General features: G+C 44.5%; 1 protein-coding gene across 1 annotated transcript in view; it reads left to right on the top strand.

Annotated features, from left to right (window-relative positions):
• Nucleotides 1-3414: 3414 nt before the first annotated feature.
• Nucleotides 3415-10911, top strand: part of LOC115193076 (epidermal growth factor receptor kinase substrate 8-like protein 2) — a gene marked incomplete at its 5' end in the record, with an annotated part of 34744 nt that continues 27247 nt past the window's right edge. The window contains 5 exons of the mRNA XM_029752061.1: nucleotides 3415-3603; nucleotides 7098-7247; nucleotides 7678-7757; nucleotides 7854-7966; nucleotides 8340-8416. Coding sequence (XP_029607921.1) covers nucleotides 3415-3603; nucleotides 7098-7247; nucleotides 7678-7757; nucleotides 7854-7966; nucleotides 8340-8416 — 609 coding nt within the window. The remainder of the gene's footprint in view (nucleotides 3604-7097; nucleotides 7248-7677; nucleotides 7758-7853; nucleotides 7967-8339; nucleotides 8417-10911) is intronic.

The raw sequence follows: 10911 nt of genomic DNA, 5'->3' as shown, positions 1-10911 counted from the left end.
CACATACCTCTCTCTCTCTCTACACACACAGCTGGAGCTTACTGTTAGGATAAACACACACCTCTCTCTACACACACCTCTCTCTCTACACACCGCTCTCTCTACACACACCTCTCTACACACCTCTCTCTCTACACACACCTCTCCCTGTCTCTCTACACACACCTCTCTCTCTACACACCGCTCTCTCTACACACACCTCTCTACACACCTCTCTCTCTACACACACCTCTCCCTGTCTCTCTACACACACCTCTCTCTCTACACACACCTCTCCCTCTACCTCTCCCTGTCTCTCTACACACACCTCTCTCTCTACACACACCTCTACCTCTCCTTGTCTCTCTACACACACCTCTCCCTGTCTCTCTACACACACCTCTCTCTCTCTAAACACACCGCTCCCTCTCTCTCAATTCAATTCAAGGGGCTTTATTGGCATGGGAAATATGTGTTAACTTTGCCAAAGCAAGTGAAGTAGATAATATACTAAAGTGAAATAAACAATAAAAATGAACAGTAAACATTACACACACAGAAGTTTCAAAAGAATAAAGACATTACAAATGTCATATTATGTATATATACAGTGTTGTAACAATGTACAAATGGTTAAAGTACACAAGGGAAAATAAATAAGCATAAATATGGGTTGTATTTACAATGGGTTTGTTCTTCACTGGTTGCCCTTTTCTTGTGGCAACAGGTCACAAATCTTGCTGTGATGGCACACTATGGTATTTCATCCAGTAGATATGGGAGTTTATCAAAATTGGGTTTGTTTTCGAATTTGTTGTGGGTCTGTGTAATCTGAGGGAAATATGTGTCTCTAATATGGTCATACATTTGGCAGGAGGTTAGGAAGTGCAGCTCAGTTTCCACCTCATTTTGTGGGCAGTGTGCACATAGCCTGTCTTCTCTTGAGAGCCAAGTCTGCCTACGGTGGCCTTTCTCAATAGCAAGGCTATGCTCATTGAGTCTCTACATAGTGAAAGCTTTTCTTAATTATGGGTGAGTCACAGAGTCTGTTTTTTGGTTGATTCTTTCCAGTGTGACAAATAGTTATCTTTTTGCTTACTCATAATTTGGTTGGGTCTGTTTTTGTTTGTGAACAGAGCCCCAGAACCAGCTCTCTCTGTGGTGGAATGTGTGGGCATTGTTTCCTTTTAGGTGATTGAAGAATTGAACAGCTCTCTTCTGGATTTTGTTATCTAGTGGGTATAGTCTTATTTCTGCTCTGCATGCCTTATTTGGGGGTTTGAGTTGTATATTTTAGCAGAATTCTGCATACAGAGTCTCAATTGGGTGTTTGTCCCATTTTAAGAATTATTGGTTGGTGAGTGGACCCCCCAAACCTCACAACCATAGAAGGCAATGGATTCTTTGACTGATTTGGAGTATTTTTAGCCAAACCTTAATTGGGATGTCGAGTTTAATGTTCCTTTTGATATCGTAGAAGGCCGTTCTTGCCTTGTCTCTTAGATCATTCACAGCTTTGTGGAAGTTACCTGTTGGTTAGGTCGAGGTAGGTATAGTTTCCAGGGCAACGGTGTCTAGATGGAATTAGTATTTGTGGTTATGGAAACTGGACTTTTTTTTTTTGGAACACCATTATTTACTGTCAGGGCCCAGGTCTCTATAGATACAGTTGAAGTCAGAAGTTTACATACACTTAGGTTGTCATTAAAACTTGTTTTTCAACCACTCCACACATTTCTTGTTAACAAACTATAGTTTTGGCAAGTCGGTTAGGACATCTACTTTGTGCATGACACAAGTCATTTTTCCAACAATTGTTTACAGACAGATTATTTCACTTATAATTCACTGTATCACAATTCCAGTGGGTCAGAAGTTTACATTCACTAAGTTGACTGTGCCTTTAAACAGCTTGGAAAATTCCAGAAAATTATGTTATGGCTTTAGAAGCTTCTGATAGGCTAATTGACATAATTTGAGTCAATTGGATGTGTACCTGTGGATGTATTTCATGGTCTACCTTCAAACTCAGTGCCTCTTTGCTTGACATCATGGGAAAATAAAAAAAAATCAGCCAAGACCTCAGGAAAAAAAATTGTAGACCTTCACAAGTCTGGTTCATCCTTGGGAGCAATTTCCAAACGCCTGAAGGTACCACGTTCATCTGTACAAACAATAGTACGCAAGTATAAACACCATGGGACCACGCAGCCATCATACCGCTCAGGAAGGAGACGCGTTCTGTCTCCTAGAGATGAACGTACTTTGGTGCAAAAAGTGCAAATCAATCACAGAACAACAGCAAATGACCTTGTGAAGATGCTGGAGGAAACAGGTACAAAAGTATCTATATCCACAGTAAAACAAGTCCTATATCGACATAACCTGAAAGGCCGCTCAGCAAGGAAGAAGCCACTGCTCCAAAACCGCCATAAAAAAGCCAGACTACGGTTTGCAACTGCATATGGGGACAAAGATTGTACTTTTTGGAGAAATGTATTCTGGTCTGATGAAACAAAAATAGAACTGTTTGGCCATAATGACCATCGTTATGTTTGGAGGAAAAAGGGGGAGGCTTGCAAGCCGAAGAACACCATCCCAACCATGAAGCACGGGGGTGGCAGCATCATGTTGTGGGGGTGCTTTGCTGCAGGAGAGACTGGTGCACTTCACAAAATAGATGGCATCACGAGGAATGAAAATGATGTGGAAATATTGAAGCAACATCTTAAGACATCAGTCAGGAAGTTAAAGCTTGGTCGCAAATGGGTCTTCCAAATGGACAAGGATCCCAAGCATACTTCCAAAGTTGTGTCAAAATGGCTTAAGGACAACAAAGCCAAGGTGTTGGAGTGGCCAACACAAAGCCCTGACCTCAATCCTATAGAACATTTGTGGGCAGAAGTGAGAAAGCGTGTGCGAGCAAGGAGGCCTACAAACCTGACTCAGTTACACCAGCTCTGTCAGGGGGAATGGACCAAAATTCACCCAACTTATTGTGGGAAGCTCGTGGAAGGCTACCCGAAACGTTTGACCCAAGTTTTTAAATTGTTTAAGGCAATGCTACCAAATACTATTTGAGTGTAAACTTCTGACCCACTGGGAATGTGATGAAAGAAATAAAAGCTGAAATAAATCATTCTCTCTACTATTATTCTGATATTTCACATTCTTACAATAAAGTGGTGATCCTAACTGACCTAAGACAGAGAATTACTTTACTAGGATTAAATGTCAGGAATTGTGAAAAACTGAGTTTAAATGTATTTGGCTAAACTTCAGACTTCAACTGTGTATATGTATATACTGAACAAAAATATAAATCAACATGCAACATTTTCAAAGATTTTACTGAGTTACAGTTCATATATGGAAATCAATCAATTTAAATAAATTCATTAGGCCCTACTCTATGAATTTTTTGTTATCTAACCCTCTCTTTCTCCCCCCCCCACCACACAGCACCTGTCCACCTTCATGATGGACAAGACCGAGTCCATTGCTACAGTGGATGATGCCATTAAGAAGCTGGTGCTGCTGGACTCTAAAGAGAAGATCTGGACCCAGGAGATGCTGCTGCAGGTCAGCGACAAGGCTGTACGTCTCCTGGATGTTGATACACAGGTAAGACTGACACACACACACACACACACACACACACACACACACACACACACACACACACACACACACACACACACACACACAGGTAAGACTTACAGAGACACACACACACGCACAGGTAAGACTGTGAAGCAAGCGTGAGGGATATGTACCTAATGTAGGAAAACAGTTTCTGGGCAACAACATATCCTGTAGATAAAGGAAGTTGGAAGTTCCATTCCAGCTACACAGCATAGCTGCAACTAGCAACTGGAACGAGCTGCAACAAACCCTCAACTTAGGCCTCACTCCCCCCCTATCTGAGATATCTACTGCAGACCTCATCCTCCACATACAACACCCGTTCTGCCAGTCACATTCTGTCAAAGGAACCCAAAGCACACACATCTCTGGGTCGCTTGTCTTTTCAGTTCGCTGCAGCTAGCGACTGGAACGAGCTGCAACAAACACTCAAACTGGACAGTTTTATCTCCATCTCTTCATTCAAAGACTCAATCATGGACACTCTTACTGACAGTTGTGTCTGCTTCGTGTGATGTATTGTTGTATCTACCTTCTTGCCCTTTGTACTGTTGTCTGTGCCCAATAATGTTTGTACCCTGTTTTATGCTGCTAACATGTTGTGTTGCTACCATGTTGTTGTCATGTTGTGTTGCTGCCATGTTGTGTTGCTACCATGTTGTTGTCATGTTGTGTTGCTACCATGTTGTTGTCATGTTGTGTTGCTACCATGTTGTTGTCATGTTGTGTTGCTACTATGTTGTTGTCATGTTGTGTTGCTACCATGTTGTTGTCATGTTGTGTTGCTACCATGTTGTTGTCATGTTGTGCTGCTACCATGTTGTTGTCATGTTGTGTTGCTACTATGTTGTTGTCATGTTGTGTTGCTACCATGTTGTTGTCATGTTGTGTTGCTACCATGCTGTGTTGTCATGTGTTGCTGCCTTGCTATGTTGTCATCTTAGGTCTCTCATTATGTAGTGTTGTGTTGTCTCTCTTGTTGTGATGTGTGTTTTGTCCTATATTTATATTGTATTTATTTATATTTTTAATCCCAGGCCCCCGTCCCCGCAGGAGGCCTTTTTCCTTTTGGTAGGCCATCATTGTAAATAAGAATTTGTTGCGTAGTTATATAAAGGTAAACACATTTTTTTTAAAGGCACTGGTTTTCATACCAACTATTAAAGACCTGTGCTATTAGAGTTTTTATCCTGACCTGTAGTTGGTCATATTTTCATATATGTATAGTATAATCAGTGGTGACCTGTCATTCAGGGCTAAATAGAATATAATATTGAGTTAATAAAGCCACATACAAATATGGTCTCTCTTATGTTTTCTTGAGTAAGGCAGCTCCAAAATGCAGGTGTTTCAGTCTAGCTCAGTGCTTTCTGAGGTGGTGGTGGGGCAGCCAGCGGAAAATACAGATCGTAGGGGTTGGTCATGTTCTCTAGCTACGCTGTGATTGGCTCAGTCTTCTGTCACTCATGGGGGACACTACGTCACCGCGAATTCTATAGGGAGAGCAAGGCAGTTCAAGCCCCTTGGGTGCTGCCACAGATTTACATTAGAAGTGCCCATCCAAGAAGGCTCAAGGTCATTGGCCACAGATAAAATGACATCACATCATGTTTTATCTACCGTAGCTTTGATTGGGCTGGTCATGTCAACGTCATACTTTGCCTGCTATTAGTTGGAGAGGGTGTGTGGTCCAAGTCTGGGTTTAATATGGGTCTCTTTTCCAAGCTTAAAAGGACAAACATTCACATGCAACACCATGGGCCAGAAAAGGTTGAGTACATTGGCCATGCTGTCAAGCCAGCATGACTTCTGCCCTGTTCAAAACAACTGGAAACTCTGAACTGGGAAATCTCAGACTTCAGTGAGTTCAAAACAACTGGAAACTCTGAACTGGGAAATCTCAGACTTCAGTGAGTTCAAAACAACTGGAAACTCTGAACTGGGAAATCTCAGACTTCAGTGAGTTCAAAACAACTGGAAACTCTGAACTGGGAAATCTCAGACTTCAGTGAGTTCAAAACAACTGGAAACTCTGAACTGGGAAATCTCAGACTTCAGTGAGTTCAAGACAACTGGGAACTCGGAGGAAAACGAGTTCTGACTGGGAAAATACGCTTTGAACGGTCATGAAACTCAGAATTCCAAGTCGGGAACTCAGGCCTCCTTCTAGAGCTCTGACTTGAAGATAATGTCCTACATAGGGCTGTAATTGTGATAATGTCCTACATAGGGCTGTAATTGCGATAATGTCCTACATAGGGCTGTAATTGTGATAATGTCCTACATAGGGCTGTAATTGTGATAATGTCCTACATAGGGCTGTAATTGCGATAATGTCCTACATAGGGCTGTAATTGTGATAATGTCCTACATAGGGCTGTAATTGTGATAATGTCCTACATAGGGCTGTAATTGCGATAATGTCCTACATAGGGCTGTAATTATGCCAGTCCAAGTCTACAGTCTTTCTCATTATTTGATGACACCAACATCTGAGGCCATATTCCTGTGTTATGTAGGCATGTCATTTCTGAGCCAACCCACAGATCTGTAGACCTTTAGACCTTTATAACTGATGACCTGACACCTTTGATATGGAATAATCTCTCTCTCCTTCTCTCCACCTCCCTCTCCTTCTCTATACCCCTCTCTCTCTCTCTACTTCTCTATACCTCTCTCTCTCTCCCTCTCTCTCTTGCCTTCACTATATCTCTCTCTCTCTATACCTCCCTCTCTCCCTCCCTCACTCCCTCTCTCTATACCTCCCTCTCTCCCTCCCTCTCTATACCTCTCTCTCTCTCTTTCTCTATACCTCTCTCTCTCCTCTATACCTCTCTCTCTATACCTCTCTCTCTCTATATACCTCTCTCTCTCCTTCTCTATACCTCTCTCTATACCTCTCTCTCTCCTTCTCTATCCCTCTCTCTCTCTCTCTCTCTCTCTCTCTCTCTCTCTCTCCTTCTCTATACCTCTCTCTCCCCTCTCCTTCTCTATACCTCTCTCTCTTTCCCTCTCTCTCCTTCTCTCCCTCTCTCCCTCCCTCCTCACCACCCTCCCTCCCTCCCTCCTCCCCACCCTCCCTCCTCCCCACCCTCCATCCCTCCCTCCTCCCCTATACCTCTCTCTCTCTCCCTCTCCTTCTTTATACCTCTCTCTCTCTTTCCCTCTCCTTCTCTATACCTCTCTCCTTCTCTCTCTCTCCCTCTTCTTCTCTATACCTCTCTCTCTTTCCCTCGCTCTCCTTCCTTCCCTCCCTCTCTCTCCCTTTCCCTCTCTCTCCCTCTCTCTCCCTTTCCCTCTCTCCCTCTCTCTCTCCTCGACTCCCTCCCTCCCTCCTCGCCCCCTCCCTCCCTCCCTCCTCGCCACCCTCCCTCCCTCCTGCCACCCTCCCTCCCTCCTCGCCACCCTCCCTCCCTCCTCGCCACCCTCCCTCCCTCCTCGCCACCCTCCCTCCCTCCTCACCACCCTCATAGGAAGAGTTGGAAAACTTCCCTCTGCCTACGATCCACCACTGCCAGACAGTGTTGAATCAGACCAGGTATCCATCTGTCCTACTGCTGGTGTGTCAAGACACTGAACAGCACAGACCTGACATACACTTCTTCCAGTGTGACGAGGTGGAGGTGGGTCACCATTATCTCTATGCAGTTGTTACGGATACAGGTATCCTGTGTGTGTGTGTGTGTGTGTGTGTGTGTGTGTGTGTGTGTGTGTGTGTGTGTGTGTGTGTGTATGTGTGTGTGTTCTCCTTCTGCCCTAGTCACAGGTGCCAGTCATCAGTCGCCAAATCAGACGACACACCTGCTCCTTTTCCTTACCCAATCACATCCACTTTCCCTTGGTTTAAAAACCCAGTCAGTAGTTTACCCAAACAGACATTATCCAGGCTAGCGACGCAGGAAGCAGAAGTCTATAGATAACAGAGCTAAAGTTTGACCTTTTTTAAATGTACAGATAATTAATATATCTAACAATATATCCTCCAAGTCTTCTTTCTCCAAGACAAGTTTTATTTAGATAATATTCTCTGTCTTTTGTCTCTGTCCCCTACAGGCAGAGATGGTCCATGCAGACATTGACAGTGCCCTGGGGGACAGCAAACATGGGAAGAAGATGCGACCACAGACCTTGAAGTAAAAACCCTTACCTCTTAAAGAGGCCTGATGTGGGGGGGGGGCTGATTTATAATGGGGGTGCCCAGCTCCCCTTAACTCCTCTCTTCCTCTCAGGGTCAACCAGGAGAAGATGAAGCACCACAGAGAGTCCATCATCCCCCCCTCCTCGGCCCCCAAGGGCTCGGCCCCCGCAGTCAAGGGCCGTGTGGCTGCCATGAACATGCAGGGTAAGAGTACACACACACGCGCACACACAGTGATACACACACACATACTGATACACACACACACCCTTACCCTCACTGTAACACACACACACACACACACTGTCTCTGGCCCAACCCATTGGTTTCTGGGACCAATCAGATGGCTTGAATGTGTTCACATTCGGTAAAGGGTCTGGGTGTATGGTTATATCAGGATGGTTATATCAGGATGGTCATATCTGGATTGTTATATCAGGATGGTCATATCCTTGCGGAGAAAGACTAACGTCCGTGGGCAGCCAGGCAAACAGACACACACACACACACACACACACACACACACTGATACACACACACAAAACAACAACAACAATAACTGTTATCATTATTTCAGATGTGGAGAGGCGAGGTTCGGCCCAGCAGGACCCAGAGTCCCATGAGAAGCTGGCCCAGCGCATAGAGAAGGACGTGGTGAGTTACACTATTATTGATTGGATTTAAAAAGCTTTTTCATGATGCTCAAAGCGCTTTACAAGATGTAAAACAAGATGTTCGCCCTGTTTCTAGCTCCTAGCCAACTTTTGCAGGATTTTTTTTGTTTTGTTTATTTTTGTTATTTCTTACATTATTTGCACAGAATGCTTCTTGTATTACTACCTACATCCGAAAATAATTTTTGGACATTAGATCGGAGGTCAGTCACCAAAAATTCAACCAGAAATTAATCTTCCCTGACCTGGATCCTTTGTTTGGACACTCTGATGCAGACCCATTCATCCCTGGTGCTACACCAACATGTACACACCGGAGTAGAGGGAGGAGAAGTGGGATCCTTGTCAGACTCAGGCGGCGAGCAAACCATCCACCGCTTCCGAGTTTATTACACGTTAACGTTCAGTCGCTGGACTGAGTAGGTGAGCTCAGGGCGAGGATCTCCTTCCAGGGAGACGTCAGGGGACTGTAACATACTCTGTTTCAAGGAATCATGGCTCTCACCGGATATATTGTCCCCGTCCATACAGCCAGCGGGGTTCTCCAGGAAAAACCCAAGATGGAGGAGTATGTCTCATGATTGTGGCAGGAACTCAAGCCATTTTTTTGTCTCCCGATCTGGAATACTTCACCATCAAATGCTGACCGCATTACCTCCCCAGAGAATTTTCTTCAGTTATTTTCAGTGCCATGTATATTCCTCCCAAAGCCGACACCACGACGGCACTCAAGGAACTACACTGTAAAACGCATATTCTGGGGCCGCATTTCATTCTAGCTGGTAAAGTTAATAAAGGAAATCTGAGGAAAACGCTATCCAAATTCTAACACCATCTCCTGTGCTACACGCAAGGAGAACACGCTTGACCATTGTTACTCTCCCTTCAGGGACAGCAACAAGGCCCTGCCCCATCCTCCCATTGGGAAATCAGACCACACCTCCATCCTGCTACTCCCCACCTATAGGCAGAAACTTAAGCAAGAAGCACCCATGGTAAGGACTGTAAAACGTTGGTCTGACACATCGGAATCCATGCTTAAAGACTGTTTTGATCACGCGGACTGGTAAATGTTCGGGTTCGCCTCTGGGAATAGTATCAACGTACACTGACTCGGTGACTGAGTTCATCAGGAAGTGTATAGAGGATGTTGGTCCCTACTGTGATGATTTAAAACTTATCCAAACCAAAATCCGTGGAAAAGCGGCAACAACCACATTTAACCATGGCATGGTGGGAACCCAGACGTGTACAAACAGACAAGCTATGACCTCCGTAAGGCAATCAAAGATGCAAAAACGACAGTACAGGTGCAAAGTGGAGTTGCAATTCAACGGCTCAGACATGACACGCAGGTTGGCATTTATTGTCATGAATCTTGCCCTGGAGGTCACTAGCTACCACAGCCACAAAGTCATAAACTCTGATTTTAAACCTAACCCTAACCTTAACCATACTGCTTACCCTAACGCCTAACCCTGACCTTAACCATACTGCTTACCCTAACGCCTAACCCTGACCTTAACCATTCTGCTAACCCTAATGCCTAACCCTAACCTTAACCATACTGCTTACCCTAATGCCTAACCCTGACCTTAACCATTCTGCTAACCCTAATGCCTAACCCTAACCTTAACCATACTGCTTACCCTAACGCCTAACCCTGACCTTAACCATACTGCTTACCCTAACGCCTAACCCTGACCTTAACCATTCTGCTAACCCTAATGCCTAACCCTGACCTTAACCATACTGCTAACCCTAATGCCTAACCCTGACCTTAACCATACTGCTAACCCTAATGCCTAACCTTGACCTTAGCCACACTGCTAACCCTAATGCCTAACCCTGACCTTAACCATACTGCTAACCCTAATGCCTAACCCTGACCTTAACCATACTGCTAACCCTAATGCCTAACCCTGACCTTAACCATACTGCTAACCCTAATGCCTAACCCTGACCTTAACCACACTGCTAACCCTAATGCCTAACCCTGACCTTAACCACACTGCTAACCCTAATGCCTAACCCTGACCTTAACCATACTGCTAACCCTAATGCCTAACCCTGACCTTAAACATTCTGCTAACCCTAATGCCTAACCCTGACCTTAACCATACTGCTAACCCTAATGCCTAACCTTAACCATACTGCTAACCCTAATGCCTAACCTTAACCATACTGCTAACCCTAATGCCTAATCTTAACCATACTGCTAACCCTAATGCCTAACCTTAACCATACTGCTAACCCTAATGCCTAACCTTAACCATACTGCTAACCCTAATGCCTAACCTTAACCATACTGCTAACCCTAATGCCTAACCTTAACCATACTGCTAACCCTAATGCCTAACCCTGACCTTAAACATTCTGCTAACCCTAATGCCTAACCCTGACCTTAACCATACTGCTAACCCTAATGCCTAACCTTAACCATACTGCTAACCCTAATGCCTAACCCTGACCTTA

This window comes from Salmo trutta, chromosome 4 (assembly GCF_901001165.1).
Source record: "Salmo trutta chromosome 4, fSalTru1.1, whole genome shotgun sequence".
NCBI lineage: Eukaryota > Metazoa > Chordata > Actinopteri > Salmoniformes > Salmonidae > Salmo > Salmo trutta.
This window is presented reverse-complemented; position numbering and strand designations above follow the sequence as displayed.